Source organism: Centrocercus urophasianus, unplaced genomic scaffold (assembly GCF_019232065.1).
Source record: "Centrocercus urophasianus isolate 14NV4802_14NV808 unplaced genomic scaffold, USGS_Curo_1.0 seq_12, whole genome shotgun sequence".
Classification (NCBI taxonomy): Eukaryota; Metazoa; Chordata; class Aves; order Galliformes; family Phasianidae; genus Centrocercus; species Centrocercus urophasianus.
Window position 1 is genome coordinate 672,863 of NW_024884364.1, and position 24,465 is coordinate 697,327.

The 24,465-nt window shown below is 37.8% G+C and overlaps 1 protein-coding gene across 4 annotated transcripts in view; it reads left to right on the forward strand.

Annotated features, from left to right (window-relative positions):
• Positions 1–24,388, forward strand: part of RIMKLB (ribosomal modification protein rimK like family member B) — a 39,983-nt gene extending 15,595 nt beyond the window's left edge. For 3 of the 4 annotated variants that reach the window (XM_042810928.1, XM_042810927.1, XM_042810926.1), the window contains 4 exons: positions 15,574–15,804; positions 17,807–17,893; positions 21,407–21,610; positions 22,986–24,388. In XM_042810928.1, the coding sequence (XP_042666862.1) occupies positions 15,574–15,804; positions 17,807–17,893; positions 21,407–21,610; positions 22,986–23,449 (986 nt within the window). In that variant the 3' untranslated portion in view covers positions 23,450–24,388. Of the gene's footprint in view, positions 1–616; positions 2,411–15,573; positions 15,805–17,806; positions 17,894–21,406; positions 21,611–22,985 lie in introns of those variants that run through there. The other variant, XR_006167432.1, reaches the window with a different exon arrangement.
• The last annotated feature ends 77 nt before the right edge of the window (positions 24,389–24,465 follow it).

Sequence of the window (24,465 nt, forward strand, 5' to 3'; positions counted from 1 at the left end):
GTGAACTTTTCTCAAGAACTTTGTGATGTTTCTTTGGGGAATATAAAAGCAAGTGATCAAGATATGTGCTTAAACAACAATATTTAGAAGGCACATTATTTTAACCATATAAAAGTTACTGGTGTGCTTATTCAGGTATTTGGATTTCCGATGTGGACCTGAAATCTGCAATATTAGTCAACCATGTAGCTTAAGTCTTTAATATTGCATAATCTGTTTTTCATTTAGTGCCATCTATCTTTCATTTCTAATTTGGTCTAAACTAGTAACAAACCATTGTAGTTTTTGAATTTTTTTTCCACAGTGGGTTAGATAGCACCGAAAAACAAGCATGGATTAATAGGGATATTTGTAAGATTTCTGTGAAGTATATACGTAATAGAAAGCTGAGGAAAGAAGGGTAAAGTTAATAAGTATCTGAGTTCTTGGTGTAACAGTAAGAGTAGCATTCAGTCAGCTAGATCAATGATGATGGCATTCATATCTACAAAATAGTTCTTATATTAAGGTATCAAGAGTCTTAATATTTATGAATCATCTTTAAGTCACTTTGAAGATTGTCTTCTATCACACAGTAGGGAACATAATCACCTCTTCTTCCTTCTGTCTGTTTCAGCAGTCCCTTGGCACTTGGTAGTCCAGAAGTGTACCTTACTGTAGGAGCGTTTCCTGCACTGTGCAGCAAATTGCTCTGGGAGTGATGCAGCAGAGGCAAGTGGCCTTGGCAAGGTGCCTTGTTGAGCACTGCAGAGTTGGCCTGTTTCCTGCTACGAACAACAGCCACAGCAACCATTACTTCCACTGCAGACTTGAAAAATTGGTTTGTAACCAGAGGAGGGCCACAAAAATGATCCAAGGAATGAAACACCTCTCCTGTGAGGACAGGCTGAGAGAACTGGGGCTGTTCAGCCTGGAAAAGAGAAGGCTCTGAGGTGACCTGATAGCAGGCTTTGAGTACCTAAAGGAGAGCTCTAAGAAAAGAGGGAAACAGACTCTTTATCATGATCTGTTGTGACAGGACAAAGAGAAATGGTTTCAAACTAAAATGAGAGAATTAGATTGGATGTAAGGAATGTTTTTCATGAGAAGGGTATTTACACGCTGGAACAGGTTGCTCAGAGATATGGTGGATGCCCTGTCCTTGGAGGCATTCAAGATCAAGCTGGACAGGGCTCTGAGCAACCTGATCTAGCTGTAGATGACCTTGTTTATTGTAGGGAAGTTGGCCTAGATGACCCTTAAGGGTCCCTTCCAACTCAAATGATTCTAAGTTTCTATGATTATTCCATTACGAGTAGTTTTTCTTTTTTTTTTTTTGGTTCTTTCAATAGAATAGATTTCAGTGCGCTCAAGTATTTCACATTTTATGAGGTGCCATGCAGTCCGTATTTCACTGTAAAGAGCATCCTCAGCTAAGTGCTTGTGTGTTTGTGTGCTTTTGTATATTTTTATATATTTTTATATATATACAAGCATGCGCAGGCTGGCATGCTCAGCTGTCACACCACAGAATGAAGAGCATCTTGATCTGCTCATTCATGTGAATCAAAATATTATGACCAGAGAACTTGTACAGAGCTGAATACGAGCCTCAGTGCATTGGAAACAATGGTGGCAACATTGGAATATTGCAGAGTTTGTGCCAGGTGGGTCCCACAGATGTTCATGTAGGAAAAGAAAAAAAACAGTGTATGCAAGTTTGTCAGGACCAATATGAGGCTAAGGGTGACTGTTTTCCAGATCACACCATTACTGGTGATGAGATGTGCGGCCACCACTATGAGCTGGAATCAAAACTGCAGTCCATGGAGTGGTGACATATGAATTCCTCATTGAATAAAGAAGTTCAAGACGTACTATGATGTGCACTGTCTTTTGGGATGAGAAAGAGGTGATCTTTCCAGACTTCCTGGAACCTGGACAGACTGTCAACTGTGACCTCGACATCATGATGCTGACTAAGCCGAAGGCTCCAACTTCCAGAGTCAGTCCAGAGGAGAAAACATGAGAGCTCCAGTGCCCATACCAGTTTGAAGACTGTAGACACATTGTGAATCTTGGCCGGACTGCCCTTCCATACTCATCACGTAGTCCAGATTTAGTGCCGTCTGACTTCCATCTGTTTGGGCTGATGAAAGATGGACTGCATCACCAACATTTTACTAACAGTGATGCCTTTGTAGCAGCTGTGAAACAGTGGGTCACCTCCACTAGTGCATATTTTTGAGTGTTGCGTGCAGGCTCTTGTTCACGGCTGGGGGAAATACATAGATACTTGCAGTGACTATGTTGGAAAACAGTATTTTGAAGCTGAGAATATGCTCTATGAGATAGTGTTATTGTGCTTTTACATCTGCTGTGGTTCCTTGGAAATAAACAGGAGGCATTACTTTGAGAGTGATGTGTGTGTCCATGTGTGCATTACTTTGCGATACCTGCATTGGACAGTCTGTTCCTGGATGAGGAACAGATAAGACAGATCCGCAGGATGAACGACTTATTTCTATGGCAAGTCAGGAGGTTGTGCTTTGAGTGGAATTGTTTTTTTTTAATATGAAGCAGAAAGAGATCGCTAGTGCAACTAAGACCGACAAGTTAGATGCAGTCAGTTTTTACGGTCTTGAACTTTATTTTTCCAGAAGTTTCAGGATTTTCTGCACCAAACATATGTATCTTTCAGATCACTTATAGGAAGTACAGCTATCCAAATCAGATTGTGCTATGCTTAATGTTGCTGAAGGGTGCATTTCATTCCTATAGCATGCCTTTACCTTCTCAGCAAAGAAAGTTAACAGCAGAAGACTCCATATCACGTTCTCCTGCTTGCATTGCTGAGTGTTGTTTCCCTGACACAGGTGTTATTTCTTGATATATTCTACACTGGGATTAAAATTTTAAATATCATTTACATGGATTGTCTGTTGCTGTGTCTGCTTATTCCTAGTGAGACAGACTGTGGTACTTCAGCTTAAAAATTCATTAAAAAGTTGAAGTAGCTCTTTCTCCACAAAACCAGACTCGAACTCAACTCAGGACCTAAAAGAGACTAATATTTGTGCCAGTGACAGTGTCTTGTATTTATTTGCATGTTTCTTTGATGGAGAATGTTGTTGGATGGCTGTTTATGCCAGGAAGAAGGAATATAATGGTGAGATTACTTGGGTTTTTTTTCTTTCTACTTCTTTATAGCTTAACAATAAAAGTTTCACTTTTTTTTTTCTCTTCCCTTTTGAATTCCAGGCAGAGTGTACTTGTACTTATGACTGAATTTCTTAAATTGCTTTCTAAATTTCACTGTGGTCAGGAAATCAGGCTATGTGTTTTATCCCCTAACATCATCCCAGTAAAAGGGAGGCACTTTCAGCTTGGAGAACTTTTTTGTAGATACTGGATTGGAAGAAAGGGCATTTCCCATTGTACCTACAATTGAACTGTGGATGAGTGCATTGTGGATTCTATGCCCTGTTCTTTCAGCCACCTAAAAGCTCAGGCAAATCATGGGGGAATGCCACAGAATAATATATATGTGTATATATATATATATATATATATATAATATATATATAACCATAGAATAATATAGATTTTAACTGAAAAATTTGTACCAACCTGTTGCAGAAACAAAGATCAATTTGAAAGTTAAATACAGCTTTGACATTTGATTGGACTCTTCAGAGCATATCCAGACAGCTTTAGAAAATCTCCAGAAATGAAGTCACCGTAGGCTCTCTGGCAATCTGCTCCAATGTTTGACCATCCTCACAGAGGAAAAAAGTGGTGTAGTATGTATGCAGCCACAAGTGTGTTTGCATCTGTTCTGTAATGCAGACCAAAGCTGTATGTGTGTGATATGCTTCTTTGTGTGGAGAACTTCCTCCTCACTTTCACAGCCTGTCTTTCTGCGAGAGTGTTTATCCATTCACTTCAGCACTCCAGACGTGCAAACTATTCAATCATATTTCTGTACTTCCTAGTGAGATTGTACCTTTTCCTCTGCATGTGGCCTTCCTCTTTTTGCCCTCACTGAACAAATGCATGAACCAGTGCCTAAGATGATGTGCTTGCATTGCTTTTACAGGGAAAGTGTGCTCTTGGGTATGATGCTCTTGGGTATACTTTTCCACAGCCCTGTGACCAGTTTTCTTTAAACTGGTCACTCTTGCACTGTGAAACTGGTTTAAGTCCCTCCTTGTTATCGGCGTAGAATCTGTTGGTATAGATAGTCTGGCTCTGCTTTGTCAGATTTTCTCTCTTCAGCAGTCTCCATTCTTCAGAAAGGATCTTGGGGTGGTAAATGCCATACCATTTCGTGTGGCAGCAGTTGTGAAACCGGATGTTGCTCAGGAGGATGTTTCTTCTGCTCAAGCCTTTCCCCTTGTGGACAAGGTGAAAGAGTACCGTACCTGTGTTCTTGTACAGCTCCCGTAGCATGTAATTATGCTATATATCTAACTATGTGTTTCAGTGCTTTTGCTTGTTTGTTGTACTTGAATGAGGCTGGCTTCTGGGCCTTAGTAGCAATTTCGCTGCCGATTTTTTCTTACCTAACAGTGTGGGAGTCATCAGGGATTGTATTGTTAATTTAGGACAGGAGAACAAGAAGACAATTGGAAAGAGAGAAATCTGGCTGATGAACTTCTTTTTACAAAGTTGGAAGGAGGGATAATGATCACGGAGCTATAAATGCAGGTAGAACAAAAAACCATGCTGCAGACAATTCTACAGTCTCAGAATGGCAGTATGCTAATATTTTAAGCTGTTTAGATGATTGCTGTTGTTGCTATGATCCAGGCTTGTTTGTTGCACTGACGTTTATATTGATCGCTTCCTATAGTGAGCTCATTATGCAGTACCTGCAGAAATCAAATTGAATGAAGGAACAGAATAGTTTTGTTGCTGATATAGGATGTTTGCCAGCTCACCAGTGGGTGCAGCGAGTGCTAGTGAATGATTTGCATGGATTACATAGGGCTGGAGAATTGTACTTGCTACAGCAGCAGTTTAGAGTGACTTCTCTTTGTCTTTCAACTACAGTATTACCTGACTGTCCAGCAGCCTTTTCCCATGGTGATTTCTAAAAACGTGTTCATTTCTCCTCTATTTTTGCTTGAGCCTAAGGTATGTAATGCACAGTCAAGTATTTAACTTTTCAGAACTTTTGATCTTTTTAAATAATTAGAGGCAGAGTTTAGGAGAGAATGTAAATGACAGTTCTATTTCTGAGAATGAATTAAAGGTAGCATTTGGAGTTGAGATTTTTCTGATTGTATTCCTAGAAGCAGAGGAAAACGTAATCAAATATTTGAAGGAGTTTCTTAGAGGAATCTGTGCAATATTGGTTTGAGCCTTGTAATACTAACTGCTTGTAAAAAGCTTTGGTTTCTTGTCATTTTTTTTTGTGGTCAGATCAACAACCCTTCAGTGCTTTTTGTCTCTTTAAGTTAGGCAGATGCTAATTTCCAAACGGGTAAGACAAAGACCTTATGAGCTTGTAGTGCAAAGAAAAAGTAGGTAAAGGCATTTATGATTTTATATGGATTGATAGACTTAGCACTACATTTGAAGTCTAAAGATTACTAAGATTGGTAAGACTTCCTAAATATATTGATTTCAAAGGTCAAAATAAGCTGACAGTTGGGGATATCCCTTCTGTTGTCTTTCAGTTCAATACTACCATTGCCTGCTTTTCTTTATTTGTCTGGTCTGGTTGGAAGGACTGTTTATCTGTGTAATTTTGAGGAACACTTTCTTGTTAAGGTAGTTACAGATTGTGTAGACTGTCTTAATTAGGGAGCATACTAAGCAGATGTCTTAATTAATTAACACAGTCTTGGTACTAGGTGGAAGCTTCTGCATCCACAACATGTGAGAAACCAAGGTGTGATCTGGTGAGTAGCAACTCTGTCTGTGGCAGAAAGGTTGAAATTGAATGGTTGAGATCCCTTCCAACACCAACCATTCTATGATTGTATTTGTATTTTCATTACAGTACTGTCACGAACCTTGTGTGCAGTTGCTGCAGTGTCATTTTAACCCTGTAAAGCTGGGAAGAGGAAAGAACCCCAGTAAGCTTACAGAGGAATTAGGAAAATTGAATCCTTCCATCTCCAGTTTTGCTTTCTCTGTATTTTTTTTTTTTATTAAAAAAAAAGTCTGTCAAAACTAGGAAATTTTGGATTATATCTTTGTGTTTACGACAATTCCATTTATTTATTTAGTATTTATTTACTTATATGTTTATTTATATATTTATGTTGTACTTCTCTGATGAAGAGACCCCAAACTGTCATATAGCATATATAAATTAAATATTTCTCTACCATACACACAAAAACACTAAACATTACGATACAAAATATCAGCAGAGATGAGAGCTGATGTTATCACTGCAAGCTTTGAAAGTCAATTTTAACCCAGCCTTTGAGGCAAGTATCATTATTGAGTTACTGCTCTTAAGAAGATCACATTTGTTTCCAAAACAAATGACTCATAAAGCTAATGTAATTTTGTTTAGATGGTTCTTAAACTGGAATTACAGGTCAAAAGAATATTGTTAGGGAACTTTCATGTTCTCCAAAATTCAGGCTCAAAAAACACGTTTAGGAACACTTGGAAAGACATATAGTTGGATGTTATTTGTTAAAAGTTTCTGACAGTGTAAGAACTTCTAGATGTCTTACTTGATGTGGGAGACAGATATGAAGGATACATATCTCTGTTAGAAGTGGAAGACTCCTTTGGGATACTTCTCCACTGAGTGACTTGCTTTTAATAATAAAAGGATGAGTTGCTGAGATAAAAGAGGATGGTTTTTTGGTAGCAGAGAGAGATTAGGTGCTTAAATTTTGGACATTACAGGAAAAATCTTAGATTCATCTCAGGTGCAAGGAGATGTCTCTGCCATGATGGATTGCTTGAATTTTTCCTCTGGATTTATGTCTGGTTTTGGAAAGACCTTTGTGATTACCCATTTTTGGGGGCGTGTGCTCTTAATTCTTCATCTGCTATTTATTTCTAAGGCTCTTGATGTTGATGAGCTCTAGATAGATGATAAAAAGTGACAGATATCTGCCACAGTTCTGTCACTTGAGAGTGCTTTGTACTTTTCAAGCCTTAAGAGCATACTTGACCTAAGAAACGTACTGAGATATCCTAGTGGAGAAAATTGTGTGAAAATCTTGACAAGATATACAAGAATACTCATCTATAGTGATGTAGAAACTAAGAGATCGTGTCTCTTTTATAAGCAAAATGCTCTTTTTGCTTCTGAGGTATGGTGTATGCTGAGCAGTGGTTTTAGGCAGCAGTTCCATTTAGGCAGGCTTACTAATCTCAGCTCCAGGCATCTGAAACACTGGGGGGATTGCCTTTGGTCCTTCTCTCACCCCTGTTCCCAGTTATGCCGTTATTTCTCAGTTGTGCAGGCACTTTTTCTTACTTTCTAATCACAAGTCAGTGTAGCTCAGTAAGTTTCCCTCTCACCAAGTCATTTTTCTGTCATTCAGGCTTTTTTGAGTTATACTATGGTGCAGCCATTTGAGTACCAAAGCTGCCTGTGAGTGCAAGCAGTAGGGAGATAGGTGTAGGAATACCTTATGTTCATGACAAGGAGGCTATTATTTTTAGCCCTTCCAAGAAACCATGTCTTAGAGCTCACGTTCGTACGACAGTTCAGCTGCTGCTATCAAGAGAAAGAACATTCTCTTGTTTTGTTAGCTGTATGTTCTGACTGCTACTGAGCTTCTCTAAATTAGTAGTTAGATTAGGTCCCTGCTGTTTTGTCAGGTAAAGCAGGTCAGAAAAGCAGTAGTCACATATACCCAAGATTTTGAGGGAAAAGAGAAAGAAGGGGAGAGGACAGTTCTTTATTCAGATCTCAAATAAGCATTCTTGAGTGTCGTGGTGGTGGTGATGATGCCTACCTCATCTCAGACAGTGAGTACAGGCACCAAAGAGGAATGTCAGCTGCTGGCAAAGGCTGCTTGTCCAGATCTAGAGCTTAAGGGCTGAGTCTGTTATTCCTCTGTGTACACTGGAGCACTGGGCAATTGGCAATGGCATGAATTTCAGTAAGGGTAAATGGCCGGTGAAGGACCTGTGGTAGAGTAATACTGGAAACAGCCTGGGAGGCAAGTGACTGGAGAAGCAGTCCTGCAAAGAGAGATCTGGGGGTATTAGTGACTGCAGACTCAGCATGAGCCAGGAATGTGTCCTGGCAGCCAGGGAACAAACTGCATTTTTGAGTGCATTATACACAGCTAGTGGCAATTCTCCTGCTGCATTTGATAGTGATGCAGTTTCATATGGAGTGTTCATATGGAGTGCAGTTCTGGGTTTCAGGTTATAAAAAAGATTTTAAGGTTCTTGAAAGCTTCCAGAGGAGGGCAACCAAGCTGGAAACAGATTTGGAAGCCATCTCTGGAAGTTTGCTGCAGTGAGGTCTCTTCTCCTTCTGAGGAAGGGAAACAGAAGATGATGCTGGACTCTGCTCCTGTCAGACTAGGCACGAGGAAAAATCAGATGAGTGGGTGATAAACACTGAACTTCCTAGTGAGGTGGTTGATGCCCTTTGCATGTCAGTGGTCAAAGACACATTTGGATAATACCCTTAATAAAGTGCTTTAACTTTTGTTAAGCCCTCATGTGTTCAGGCAGCTGGACTATCTAGTCTTAGTAGGTCTGACTGAAATATTCTAAATTCTAATTCTATCCTGCTCTATCCCATGCTGTGCATTAGTTGTGCTGTAGATGGTCTGTTCCTATCACATCTCAGTTTTCTAGATAGATTACGTTCCCTTTCTTTCTCTTCCCCACTTTTTTCTTACACCTGCATCATGGTGCTTTGAAGTATTAATGATAATGTTGCTTTATTTGGGAGTACTAATCAGTGTTTTCAAGAGTATTCATTGATTAACATTAAATTTTAAGTTCATTAGAATTGTATACAAATTATTTATCCTAAGTACCAGTTTTATAATGGCTTTGATGATATTTTAAAATGTCTCTGACATTTTGAACTAGTTCAGTTTTCAGTGCATGTTTAGGGTTTTTCCCGTAAGGTCTGTATTGCCTGTCAGTAATGGACATGAGAGGTATGTCAACACATTTCTGATTCACACAGTGTTCAATTACTATGTAGGTTGATTCAGTAGTAATGTCTCCTATTTATTTTCATGGAAATTCGAAGGATGCAAAGAGCAAAATAACCTTTTCTTTCATAGAAGAAACTATTAGTTAAATATGTATCAAAATATACTGAATGCTTTTGATTTGTGATTTTATTTTATTTTATTTTATTTGTTTTTTTTTGGTTTTTTTTTTTAAACTTTCTCCTTAGGTTAAACTACTTTGTTTCAGTGAGATTCATTCAAGAGAGCTGAAGTTACTTTAAGAATGCTGCAACAAGCTTGGCAGTAGCAATAGCTGTAGCAGTTCATCAGTGATCCAAATAATGAACATTATTTGCTAATCCAAATAATAATACCTAAAATCCTGATCTACTTCAGAAGTAATCTGAAAAATGTGAAGGTGCAGAAGACTGTAAGATGACACTGCCACTAAAGGAAACAAGTGAAAAAAACGCTACTTTTAACTACTTATTTTCTGCCTCTGCACTGCCTTCTTTTTCCTTTGAATTCAAGTTGTTGTGTGGGTATATTACTTTTGCAAGTAATATAGAGAAAGCCTGTGAGATTTGGAACCAGCAGCCACAACAGTAAAAGAGCAGAGCTTGTCCATGATTGGACAATGTCCAAGATTATCCATGCGTATGTTAGCTCTGACTTAAATCAGATAAGCAAAACTGATCATAAGATCCAAGGTTTTCTGTTTGTTTTTGCATGTATACATACACATACTTGTATAAAAATTGGAGTACCTTTTTGCAATATTAAAATAAATAACATCTCCCTTGCTCTCACAGTTAATAACTGTGAGAGTATTGTCTTCAGTATAATCAAGATACTTCTAAACTCTGCTCAGTTTTTAATTTCAGAATATTCAAATTTATCTCACTGTGTATTTTTTTCTTTGAGTTTTTTCTATGGAAAATATTTTAAATTCTTCAAACTTCGTTCAGGAACAAATCATAAAAGCAGATGCATAATGAGAATTTTAAAAAAGCAACCGAGCAAAAAACCTGACCTCACTTGGAAAAGCAGAAATTAACTTTTCAAGGTGTTTAAAATCATGTATTTTCTTAACTATTTTGTTCTTTGTTTCATAATTTAATCTTTTGATTCCTCTTTTTTTGAAGTTTTCCTTACAACGCTCCATTAAAAAATGCATCTTGACAGTTATATCACTAAAACTTCCCTGTATGGGAGTACGGCTGAAATACTGTGAAGATCCTTTTTGCCTTGCTTAAATGTTTTTTGAGTAATTTCTGAAAATACTATCTTTTGAATTTTTTTTTAATTATGTGATTGTTTATGTATATACAAAACTGTAGCTCGTGCTTTACCATGATTTCAGTATAGTTTCTGTTTATATTCCCACCATAAAAAAAAAAAAAATTCAAAGCAAGATGGTAACCTAGAATGAATCTATGTTTATAAAATACTTTTCACAGTATATGTCTTTATGTTTGGGTCCAATCATTTCACATTTATTCATGACTCTGAAGTGCTTGTGATTTGGGATTCTAAGCAGTGTGTTGTGAATAGAAATGTAGCTCAGAAAAACAGATATAGCCATCAAGTCTAGTTAATATTAATTAACTATACATACAGCTGGCTGGCCTGTTTTCCATTGTTTGGAAAAGAATGCCTTATCCAGAATAGCTATAATTGTTTTGAGCGTCATCTATCTCTCCAAGTTTTTCATTATCTTCATTAGTACAAGCATTTGTAAGAATGGTTCTGTATTGTTTCTTGGGAAATTAAGAGGTACTTTGAGTCAAGGAAGGGACATAAAGTAGAGCTGATTCAATTGAGGTGCCCACTTTCTGTTTGTAGTTGTAGCAGTGCTCTGCAGTTTAGAGTCTTGTTTAAATAAAATTGCATTTGAAGTGCTGTACTATGAAATATCACCTGATTTGTGGTTGCTTACTTACAATCATTTTATAAGATAGACTTGTCGATGTATTAAAACAGACTTTTGATTTATACAGTTGTATTTTTTAAATGTATTCTGCTTTTGTTAATTAATCCTAAATACTTCCGTGGCAGTATTAATGTTCAAAGTATTTGATGTTTTAAAAATTGTAAAAATGTAGTTTCATTTGTAGAGGTTAGTGAGGAAACATGTCTTTTGTTATTGCCAGTAAACCACTACTAGTAATAAAGTTTGAGGTATTTTCCTTTAGAGCTTTTTTATGGCAATTAGGATTTAATTATCTTCAAGTAAGCTGTAGGTAGTTATTAAACACTTTAAGAGTTCAACACACATTATGCAGCATCTTCTGCCTGATGGATACTGGAAGGGTGAACAACCCAGAAATAGTAATGCATTGCTTTGAGAACAAGAGTGAGTCAAGAATTGTAAGCAATTCAGTGATTCTTGTTACAATAGCTGATTAGTTGGGAAAAAACTGTTAGCAGAATGAGATGTCCTCAAATTGTGAGTAACGTTTTTGTGCTGAGAGGCTAGTCTCTTTTACCCAGCTGAAGAAATTGAATTTGTACTAGCCTACTTACTCAAAGCCTGTTCATTTGGGAAGTGTTAGCAAATCCAAAGTGGTTAGACTGATAAATTGGTATAGTGAAGTCGAGAGAGCTGGAGACCTAGCATACTAATATCTAAGGTGAAGTCTGAAATTTTTTGGGGGGTGTGAGAATTTCTTATTCCTTCTTAGTTCCTTTTAAGAATGTGCTAGAAGCTGGTATATGTTTAGTGTTTTTGAAAATGTAATTCAAATTTTATATTTCAGAATGTTGTGTGCGTAGTAGATGTATAGTATTCTATTTGTACACTGCTGATATTAGAAACGTGTTCCATGTTCTTGAAATGTACTGTGTACTGAAACAGTTTTTTCTGCTTTCTTGAATTATGAGTTTGATTATGGAAACATGTTTACTGGCTCTTTTTTAACATATGTAAAAGTACTAGCTAATGTAGCATTTCTCCCTGAGAAAGTTTCTTTTTCCTTTCTCTTGTGCTTATGCTTTTTGGGTTTCTTACTCAAGCCGTAACTTCTGATGTTTCCAGCTACTTTCATATTTTCATCTATTATAGAGTATCTATTAATACCGATTATTCAAATTGTGTAAAAATAGAACCAGTATCAGTATTTTGATATCAGTAATTAGATTTACTGCAGCCTGAGCAGTTCTCCTAGTACTTGTGCATTTAAACATTTAACTTTGTATTGTACCATTTCATTAAATAAGTTAACCAAGCTGTGGTTCATATGGTTGTGCTGTACTTGAAGACCTGAATTTGAGTCCTAGGTAATCCATGGTCTTATTGAGTCAGTTTTGTTTTTTCTTTTAATTGTTTCCCAAAACAGTATTTTGGAGTGAAAGTAGTTTTATCAATTTAATTATTACTGAGATTTATATTTTAAGTTAATTCATGTTTGGTTACAGTTGTCATTGCCAAAAACTTTTGCACTTTATTCTTAATACTGTGGTATTTCCTGTTTAATGTTAAAGGTCTGCCATATTCCATTTTGTAGACTTACATCTCATGGGGGAATGCCAAAGAAAATTGAGTGAAAGAACAGGTCTTGCTTGAGTGCAGGATTTACATGTATTTTTGTGATAGTGATATAGTGATAGATGTAGTGTGATATTCCAGCTCAGGTGTCTTCTACCTCATAGGGCCAAAGAATACCCAAATGTTTTGTAACTTCAGACTTTTTTTCCGAACAGCAGTGAAATGAATGTTGGTGAAGTTCATAATATTGGATTATCAGTGCAATTTACCTTTCTTTCCTACCGATACTGGTACTACAAAAGATATTACAGTTATCTGTTTTCCATGCCTGCGATGTCATGGGCATCATTTGAGGAGGTCAACAAATGGACCAAGTTGCTATTGTTTGAGATACTTGCACATGGTCTGAATTTCTGCCTCCTGCTCTTTTTTTTTTTTTTTTTTTTTTTTTTGTGAGATCTGTTCATTGTCTGCAGAAAACCATGAATGTAACTCACTGTTACTGTTGTAGGACTGGAACAGTGCCATTACTGTAAAGGAAATAGACCCCAGTTTTCAAAAAACATTTGATTAGCTCCTAACCCTGCTATAGTGCACCTCTTCCTATTTTATTTTTTAATTTTTAGATTTTATTTATTTTTTATCTTTATTTTTATTTTATTTTCCTTTCCTTCTTTGCATTCATGAATTGTTTCTCAGGAGGAGAAATTATTTGTGTGTATTAATATGTTCTGTGTTACTGTTTTCAGTGCATCAGTGAATAAAGCATTGCTTTATCAACCCACTCATCAATAATGACCATTAACTGCTGGGTGTCAGATGGAATGTTGAATACAAGCTTGTTCTTCAAAGTGGCAGAATCTGATTCCTTTTTGCTGTAATAAAGTTGCTTCTGTTTGAGGCACTGTGTTGCTGGGAAACTGCTGCTAATTTCATGCCATATGTCAGTAGTGGTGACTCAAATTGTACATGTCATTGAGTAGCTCTGCTCCTTGTTTGTAAACTCTCTTCTGTTAGGAGAGAGGGAGAAAAAAAATGTTCTGCAGGGAAGAGTACCAAAGAAGAGAAAAAATTTGAATTGGGAACAAAAGCTCAGATTGTTCTGTTGATAATGTCACTTTACTTCCAGTCACTGAAAGGGAGAGGTTGCTTGTCTGAATTTACACCAATCTCTTAGACAAGTCTAACAGAAGAACCCCCTACATTTCTACTGCTTTCTACTTTGAATTCCAGTTTCCAGTGTGGAGAACTTCAGTATGTGATGTGACTGAAAAGAAGAATAACAAATTAGACTCTCAAAAGTTTATGAATTAGGAAACTGAAGTTTTGGTTCACAGCAGTGGTGTACAGTGGCAATTTTGGAAGACTGTAGAAAATACAGTACTTTGTAAAATGAGTTGCTTCACAGCCTGCACATGAATCAGAACATGCATACAATTACAGTTCCAAAAAGTGAATGTACCTGAGCATAAACTTTAATATATTTTCTAGATGCGTAAATGGAATAAATGGAATCCGACTGTCAAGTTACAGTATTTTCTTAAATCTGCCCTCTTTTGCTGGTTAAAGGAGATAATCCATTTCCTGATATTCACATTCAACTCAGTTTTTTATCAGTCTTTGTTTTTAATCTTACTTGGGATGCTTCTGTAAGACTGTGTGTGTGTGTGTGTGTGTGTGTGTGTGTCTGAAGCCTGCTTATTTAAACACACAAATCATGTCAGCTGCAATGCGGCAGTGCTTGGTGCTAATGAGGTTAACATCCAGAGTATCCGTCTGTTTTCTGATCTCTGTGCAATTCTGGCAATGGGAACTGGGGATGAGGGGAAGATATTTTGATTGGATATGGCTTTGTTTTGGCTCAATGCCCTCCTGGTGGCTGGGCAATATATTTCTACCTCCATTTAGGGAGCTCAGTGTTTATTTCATTATTTTTCGTGCAAGCTCTAAGATACAACGTGGTTGGAAAGAGAAAGCTGGAAGTACACGTAGGATCCTTTGTCCCCAAAGAGTTGCTTCAAATGTACTTTTAAATGAAAATAAAAAGAAAACATACTTCCTGACAGTATGCATGTCTACAGATTGGGTATGTGCATGTCTGTGTTTGAAAAGTAATGACTTTGAAATAGAGCTAATCAGGTAATTATTTGGGGCTAAGTCTAGATAGTTGGACAGGCCTTTCATAGGTACAGAAATGCAGATGAGTTATGATTTCTGAGCTCATTTTTTCTCATTTTTAACCCTTCAGTTGCTGACAGCAGTGTGAACTGTGTATTTTACATTCAAATCAGTTGGTCTTAAAGGCAAATAAAGTGAATATAAAGTACTTGTCTTTTCCCATTTTCAGCTGTCAGACTGTCTTCATCAAGCTTGATGTCTTCCCAACTGATCCTGTCATATTTCTGTGCTTGCAACTTTCTTTCCATGTTTTTTTCTTTTTTTCAGAGACATTGTAAAACTCTAGGTCATGAGAAAGTGATGGCGCTGGTCTTGGTGATGGAGTTGACTTTCCTTACAGTTCCTTCCTTAATGTTAACTAGTGCTATCCTGCTAGCTGATAACATTGAATATTTATTTACTGTATACCAGGTTTTTAAATGATGTGTTAAAAATGTTGCTTTTTTAAGTATCTATTTAACCTCAGTTACTTTGGTGATTGTGTAACATGGTTTCACAAGGAGAGGAATCAATACAAGTGGGCCTGAGAAAGGTAGAAACTGTATCATGTAGGCAAGACATACATGAGAGAGGCAGGCATTTCCCGAGTTATTGTTACTACTCTTGTCACTGTAGTGCACAGCTAACCTGCAGAGGAAGGTTGGCAATTCAACATAGCACAAAGTTTTTCATCCTGGGAGATGGTCTAAGATTATGTGCCCTAATACAATCTAAAAGTAGCATATGAAGCTGTATGACTGAGAAGATGCATGCTGTTCTAATGCTCGCTATTGGAATGGTTTTGTTTTCCTTCTTTAGGTCTTCGGGTGAACGGGGAGCTTATTACTGCTTACCCTCAAGTGGTGGTAGTCCGGGTACCAACACCTTGGGTCCAAAGTGATAGTGATATCACAGTCCTTCGCCATCTAGAGAAGATGGGCTGTCGGTTAATGAATCGTCCCCAGGCCATCCTCAACTGTGTCAATAAGTTCTGGACGTTTCAAGAACTTGCTGGTCATGGTGTGCCCCTGCCAGATACGTTTTCGTATGGTAAGCCTTTGGAATCAAATAATGAAATAGTTGCCTGCAGAATTTATGCTTTTATAGCAAGTCGAGTTTTGGAAATCCTTAGAATTAAGTAGGGAGAGGCTGATTCCACAAATAAGTGATCAGTAACTAGAAAAAGTATGGTAGTCACATGCTGGCTTTGGCTTTGTTGGTTAGCTGTGATATCTTATGAAGAGTAGTGTAATTGTGGCTCTACCTCCCAGCAATTAACTTTGCTGATTACTTCTAAAACACCTTGAGCTCTTCCAGTTGCCTAAAACAACAGACAGAATCTCAGGAAATGGAATGTTACAGGATATTGAAGATCTGAAGTTTAGTAAAATCTGAAAATATGTCAAACTTCTATATTAGTTGTTATGAAAGGCCAGAAGTAGCACAAGCTCACATGTTCAAGTACTTATTAACAGTTCTTTGAGGTTTGGTATCCCTCTGGAGTTCCCTCCTTCAGTTAGTTACTGATGCTCCTTGTTCCTGCCTCTGGAGTCTTTGGTTCGTTACAGAGTGCCAGATTAGGAGAACCATTTGTTTGAGCTACCATGGTTTTTTTTGTTTTAATTAAAATACATTAAAAAATGGAATGCACCTCTCACCCTTCCTTTCTTTTTTGGGAAGCGTTAGTGCCTTCCTCTCCTTCATGCAGTTACACTGATAGGCTTTTCTAATGAAAACTTAGCAAAAACACAAACTTGATAAAAGCGTCAGTCAGCTATTTCTATCAATACTATGAAAACGCATTTGAGAAGAAATATGCATTCTTTATAGATACAATTGCTCTAGCTCTTTCAGAAAGGGATGAGTTTTTAGTTCACTGTGGGGAAAGGGAAACTAAGAATGACGGAGTAGTTGGAGAACATCTCTGTTTCTTCCTAACCCCCTGCCTGTCTTTTAGTTCTTTTAATGCCTGTCTCTGGAATTTGACGGAAGTGTTACCTTTCTTTTTTACACTAGTATGAAGTTATCAAGGAGAGTCAGCTTTGCCAAGAAAAACAGGATGTATTGAACTACACTTTATTCTGTGACATGCATTAAAATCTGTGGTGGAGTAGTGCTAAATGCTTCTGGCTTTCTGAACAGTGTCCTGGCTTAACTTCTGTGCTTTCCTGCACATGGTTTAAGAGGAGTCTCAGCCCTTCATCTGCTGGCTTATCTTATTTCTTGTACTGTGGTCAGCCTCCTGTGAATCAAAGAACTCAAATAAAATTAAAGCATCCATCATAAATGTTAAATGTTACTCTCTAAGATTCTTGCAGATTCAATGCAGCAAGAAGATCAAAGTAGTAATTCAAGAAATAGGGAGAAAGAGATGCAAGAGACTTAAGTCTTAGAAAAGGGGAAATGGGTCACAAGATTTGAATTGCTATTGCTGTCAGGATTACGCCTTTGAAAAGCCATGCTGTTTTTCTGGCTTGTAGTTTGGATGGAACTGTTCCTGGTGTTATGTCGGTGGTATTTTCCTGTTAGAAAATTTGGATGATGAAGTACAAGGGCTAAACTGGAACAAGATGGTGGAATCAGGGCATTCAAATTTGAATTTGGGGTTGTGATCAATCACCACTATCATTATTAAACATTTGTTAATCTAAAAGAGATTTAAGTTAGATGTTATAATTAAATTCTTAACTCAGAGAGTGGTGAGACACTGGCATAGGCTGCCCAGGGGAGCCTTGGAGGCATTCAAGGCCAGGTTGGATGGGGCCTCGGGCAGCCTGATCTAGGAGTTGGCAACCCTGTCCACAGCAGGTGGGCTGGAACTGAATCTTTAATGTCTCTTCCAACCTAAGCCATTCTATGATAGTCAGCTTGTGTCTTACGTTCCAAAGGAAGTAGAAATTGGTAAGGCACAGATTACAAAATTCTTAACTGTTATTTTTTTTTTCTCTGCATTATCTAAGTTGGAAGAGTGAGAGGAATGTGTCACAATTAAATCCCCAGTTTGGCTACACCAGGCTGGTGGCATATAATATTATTGGTTTTCTTTTACCAGGTGGTCATGAGAATTTTGCCAAAATGATTGATGAGGCAGAAGTGCTGGAGTTCCCTATGGTGGTGAAGAACACGCGGGGTCACCGAGGTGGGTCTGAGGTCAGAGGTGAAGGCAGGGAGTATTCTGAGCAGTACCAGAGATTTTGTGTTGTCAAAGAGTAATAGTTAAGAAGGTTTTCTATTAGGTGTTGAATTTTTTTTGCAGTACTTCTAAATTCTTCTAGCCTCCAAATTCTGAATGTTGAGTAGGTTGCAATACTGGGAAGCAGTTTTAATAGAATGTGATCTTGAAATACCAGGGAGGGTAAGGGTTCAGAGTTAACAGTATATTAGTGACTTTTGCAAGGAGTGCTTTGAACTGGAATAATGGAAGGCCTAGCTCCAGGGATATGGAGAAGTGCCTTCCTGGACTTTACGGATGTTTCTAAACAGGCATAATAAATAAAATTTTAGTTCAATAAACCTTAATTTGTTTTTTTTTTCTAAGTGACTTTTTCTATAGTTAGGATTCTGATTTGTATATAATCTCATATGCAGTTTGCCAAATGGAATCTTTCTTTTTTGGGGGGGGGGGGAGAGGGAAGGGAAGGGGAAAATCTCTGACAGCACTGGTGATAGTGCAGCAGGTTCATGTGAAATTTTTCTGTTATCATTCTTTTGATTTAAGGGTTGGATCTAAAATACTACATCAATTCATTTTAATGATAGATAGTGATCTACTGAAGTAAAAAGGTTTGGAATAAATTTTAGAGGTTATTTATATAGGAGATCACACTGTTTTTAATCCACTTTGAAAAATACAAGAGTAATAAAGAGTCTGAAGCTGATGCTTAAGCACATAAACCAGGAATTACTGTAAACTAATAGAAACATACCCACATGACACCACTTCTTCCTTCTTATTGCACCTGTTTATTCCCACATGATTGTTCTGGTACATCTCTTCTGAAACATGATGGTTTCTGTAAACGTTCAATAAATGATTCAGGAATAATTATTAGCTTAATCTAGACTGGTTATGTTTATTTGGATTAGTTCCTAGCTCGAATTACCAGGTATTTTCACAAACTCTGCACTGATGTGGTGGAACACTAAGAGCAAGAGGCTGTGGCAGTAGAATGTTTTGGCAGTAATATCTATTTGTATGGTCTTATAGTGTTTGCAGACCTTTACAATCTGTGATGTTGGAATTTGACTTTTCAGCAAGCTGAATTTGACAAATGTGGAGTAACTGAGGAACTGGATTGGGTTTGCCTTGACATTGCTTCTTGTTAAGATTTAGAAATAATTGTAGAGTTTGTAGCTATTGACTTTCTTTTCAATTTTTTAGCTAGAATTCATATGAATCTCTGCTTAAGGCTAGTGTATCCTGGGCTGCATTAGGCAAAGTATTGCCAGCAGGTAGAGGGAAGTGACCCTTCCTATCTACTCAGCACTGGAAAAGCCACACCTGGAGAGCAGAATCCAGTGCTGGGCTCTCAGAACAAGAGGGATATGAAGCTGAGGTTCAGCAAAGGGCCGTGAAGATGATCAAGGAATTGGAGCACCTGTTCTATGAGGGTAGACTGGGAAGAGAAGGGACCATTGAGCCCTGGAGAAGAGAAGGCTCAGAGGGCATTTTACCAAGTCTACAATTATTTAAAGGGGAAGTGTCCAGGGGATAGATCTAGGCTCTTTTCAGTCGTGCCCAATGCCAGGCTGTGTACACAAGCTAGAACACAAGATGTTCCCTATAAATTGCCAGGAAGTACTTCCATGGTATGTGTATGACTGAGCACTAGCACAGGTTGGCCAGTTTGGTTGTGGAGTCTCTTTCACGAAGATGCTCAAAAAAGCATCTGGACATGGTCCTGGGCAGCCTGCTGTAGGTGCCCCTACTTGAGTAAGTGTTGGGACCAGATGACTTCCAGAGGGTCCTAAAGCATCAATTAATTCTGTAATTTTGTTTATGAATCTTACATACTTCATATACTGTACATTCTAATGCAAATTTATCACAGTGCCTGCTCTTTCACATTGAGAGAGTTGGGGAAACTTCTTCAAATTAATTTAAGATGAGCCCATTTCGAATGGTATTTAAAATTGAGACAAATGTTCACAGAAGTCATTTAATGAATAAAAGTCATGCTTACCTAAGCCAATTTTCTGCAGTTTGCTGCTGCTGCAAATGTGCCATTTTTATTTTGCCAAGATTTTGTGGTGATGCATAATCACAAAAAACTAAGTAGTTCTCCTTCAAAGCATCGTTCATTCTGTCCAGTTCTAGGAATACAGTAGGAGTAACTGCCAGTAGGAGAGCTAAACTTGGACATGGGAGAGATCATGTGGAAGATTTTGCTTTTTTTGTCTACTTTTAAGTCTAGGTTCTGCTACTGTGATTCCTGTCAGAAATTCCGTGTTCCTCAAGCAGCATTTTGTGCTGTGAAGGACTTAAACCCTGAGAAAGCAGAGACTTCTCCAGTTGAGCACTTGCTAGAATTCTTAGCACATTGTTTCTGCTAGGTCTGCTACAGTTGCAATTCTGTTTTCTTAGAATAGGCGGTTTATAAATCCATTTTTGCATTTTCTTAGTATTGCAGCATAACTCAGTGATAATTGTGCCATAAAAAATAAGTGTAGCCTTATCGCAAAACATACATTTAATATGACATGAATGAGTCATTAACAAAATGAGAGAGGAATTGGGAGAAGTAGCTAAAGATGGAAATGGATGACTTTTTGTAAGACTAGAAAAGAGATGGAAGTGATGGAGTCTTCCTCAAATGCTTTTCATTTGTACTAGTAAAATTGGATGAGAACAGAGAAGCCTTTTGATGTGCTTTAGAAGTGAAGGAGAATGAAATGACATGTTTGAACTTAAAACAAATCTTTCCTAAGTTTGCTGGCAGAAAAGCCAGTAATTCCTGAAGAGCTAAAGAGGTCTTTTTCAAAGTTACAGTACATGCCATTTATGTTTTTGGAATGTTCAGTTAAATTTATCTTGGATACTTTGGAGTGTAGTATTTTGTTCTGAACTAAGTTGTTTCACAGCTAAGCCTCATTCTGGAATTCTGAGTTCTTAGAAGTACTGGGAAGAGAAGCTTTCAGCAACTTCCTGGTAGTGAAGCAGCTTTGCAATAACACACTAGTCGCTTAAGAGCTCCTAGCAACCTGTTGTTTAGCAGTTTCATGTGATTAGTTCTTGCCGTATCAAACATGTAGGCTGTGGGTCTAATTAAATGTCTACTGCTTTTGTAGTATTTCTTCCCTTTTTCTCTCATTAAGGACTTGTTAACTTTACCACCCCAAAACAGACTGAAATTGCAAAAACACCTCCATTATCTACAGCTTCTTGGTTTTATTTGTTTACTTTTATTTTTAATTTATTTTTATACTCTTCTCATGGCTCCTCTATTCTTTCAGTACTTGAATGCTTAGAAGTACTGAAGCACTGGAATGCTAATGTGCACAGAAGAATTTGTAAATGCATATATACCACAGATAGCGCATGTAAGAATGAGCAACATAGTGGTCAAAGGTTTTACTTCTCTGTGTTGAATCACTGACTCAGCACAAATTAGTAGCTTCTTTCAATCCTACAATGCATCCTTTTCTTATACAGGCAAAGCTGTGTTCCTGGCACGAGACAAGCACCATCTGGCAGACCTGAGCCATTTGATCCGTCATGACGCCCCATACTTATTTCAAAAATATGTTAAAGAGTCCCATGGCAAGGATGTACGTGTCATCGTAGTAGGAGGCCGTGTGGTGGGCACCATGCTCCGTTGCTCTACAGATGGGAGAATGCAGAGTAACTGCTCACTTGGTAGGAAAAACTTTGTTCATAGTTTTGATCAAAATATTTGAATTCGTAAAAAGGACAAACACAGTTGCAATAAACTGAAGGTTTTATTTTGTATTGTGTTTACCTTTAGATGTTCACAGAGGAAACGTGAGAGCAAGAACTAAGTGAAATATGCGTCACACAAACCTACAATCAGAAACTATCTCTGCCCCTAGATGAATAGGATAGATACAAGGGGTGGGAATTTCTAAGAGCACAAACAGAGTGTATGGTGCAATGGACTAGAAAAACAAAAAGTAGTGGGAAACCAGAGAAAATATGAGACCGCCAATTTGGAAAAGGGTAGAGTACTAAGAGAGAGAAAATGGTTTAAGGAAGTCAACAGCCAAGTTGCATTTTACAGCTGCTTGTGCTGCCTTAAGTATGTCAGTCTCCTCCCTGCAACATTTTTTCCCTAAAAACCATGTCTGTGAGGAAGTTTACTACACAGATTGTTGTATGCTTAGATCTGTATTTCTGCATCACTTTTTGTAGGCTAGGAGAGGGTGAAGGGAAAAAAGAGGGTTGGGGTTCCTGGCTAGTAAATTCACTGAAATTACTGAAACTGACCTGAGCAGGGATTGGAAGAACTGTCTTCATGTACAGTACAGTTTTAGTAGGTCAAAATGCACTACTTCTCAATGCTGCGGAAATGCAGCCTGGAAGATTTTTCTACTAAATATTTTAAGTGTTGTTTTATATTTTTAAACTTAAGTGATATGATAAATGAATTTTGTGTCATTTAGTACTTAAATGATGGTCTGTGTAGTAGACGAGTCGAGGTGCAGACAGTGTTCCAGAATTCTTTCTTTAGAGACAGTAACTTATGACAGCAAACTGTGAGGGATACAAGCAAATAAAAATGTCCTAACCCTCTTCCCCCACAATTCTATCTGGTAGATCTGTATTCTCATCAAGAACATTTGGTTCTTGGATGATTTATTGTGATTACTTACAAATACATATAGCAAGCCTCTATTAAGATTAAGGGAGGAAACAAGGGTATGTACAGAAAGCTTCTATCTTAGAGATAGAAACAGAAATGATTTGTTTAGTCATCTTTTTAATTCCCCGAAGATAGCAAAAATATATAATTACATATTTCTTCACTATTTTTATCACTGTTTTTTTAAACAAGTCATAGTTTTGATCTGCCTTTTGCAGAATCTTTTGAAGTCCTGCTAGGTTTCAAGTTATTGGCAGTTGTTGTGGCAAGGTGGTTGCTTTCTGAGTTGTTATCATCTCTATGCTTGCAGGCTTTCTTTGATCTTCAACTGAACTGCACCAGCCAGGCAAGAAGTGTGTTGGTCACCTGTGTCCAGAATAGACACTGAGTTTTTTTTCACTTTTTTTCCAGGTGGTGTAGGGATGATGTGCTCACTGAGTGAACAAGGCAAGCAACTGGCAATCCAAGTGTCCAACATCCTGGGGATGGACGTGTGTGGCATTGACCTACTGATGAAGGACGACGGTTCATTCTACGTCTGTGAGGCCAATGCAAATGTAGGTTTCATTGCCTTTGACAAGGCTTGTAATCTAGATGTAGCTGGTATCATAGCGGACTATGCCACTTCTCTCCTATCCCCCGGTCGCTTGACGCGGCGCATGTCCTTACTCTCTGTGGTGTCCACGGCAAGCGAGACTAGCGAGCCAGAGCTGGGCCCTCCAGCTAGTGCCGTTGTCGACAATATGAGTGCTAGCTCCAGCTCTGTCGACAGCGACCCTGAGACCACGGAGAGAGAATTGCTCACCAAGCTCCCGGGGGCTCTATTCAACATGAACCAGCTATTAGCCAATGAGATCAAACTTCTTGTGGAGTGATGCCACATGTAAATAGATGACCAACAGAACTCTCTTGTAAAATTTTCTTTGAAACCAACTTGCAGTGCTGTTTATCAGAGAAACTCAGAGAAATGAGGAAAGGAGAGTCAGTCAAGAGAGCAAGATAAAAAGGCATGTGTTCTGTGACAGCTGCCTCTATTTTTTTGCAGAACATAATATTGTGATAATTCTTCAGCACTATTGTTGTAATGAAGATGTTTAATTTACAGCCTAAATGGGAGTTTTATTTGGATGCTGCTTTGATTCTGCAATTTGATATTGCGGTGCATGGGTGTTCGCAGGAAAGCATTGAAATATGATTAACTGGAAAATTTTCAGAAAGTTCTGGTATCTCTCTAGAAACTTTTGTGAGTTAATGCAGCAGTTAGCTCTCTTGTGCTCTCTAAGGCTTGATCTTGTAAATTGCTGACTGCCTTTAATTGTCAGTGAGAGTTCAGGGTGTTAAATGCCAGGTATTTAAAACTCCTGGATACCTACTGTTCCCACTCTTGTGGTAAATTCAGCATAGTTTTGAAATCGTCTCTTTCAGACCTTACAGGATGTGGCCATTCAAATGTTGAGACAGAGAGGGGTGTCAGTTGCCCTAATGTGAGCTTCTGTACAAGTGTCAAATTGGTGCCATCTTGATATTAACAGGCAGATTTGTGTCTGTTTTTCTTTATAAGGCATTTGAAAGAGGATTTCTAGTACCTCAGATTTTTTCACTTCAAATCCTGAGTTTGAGAGGTATGCAGGGGAATGGGTCATATTATATTGTGGTAGAAGTGGCACATTTTAACTATTTTTTGCATGATTGGAGGAGTTAAACAGCACTGTAATGTTTGGTATACAAAATAATGTTTAATCCAATGTGAAAAAAAATTACACTAGTTTAAAAAAAAATGTGCATTGGCTTGTATTTGTTAGTGTTTTAGTCATTTTGGGAGAGATCTGCAATGTTAATGTTCCTTTTTTTTTTTTTTTTTTTTTTTTTTTTTTTTTTTTTTTTTTTTTTT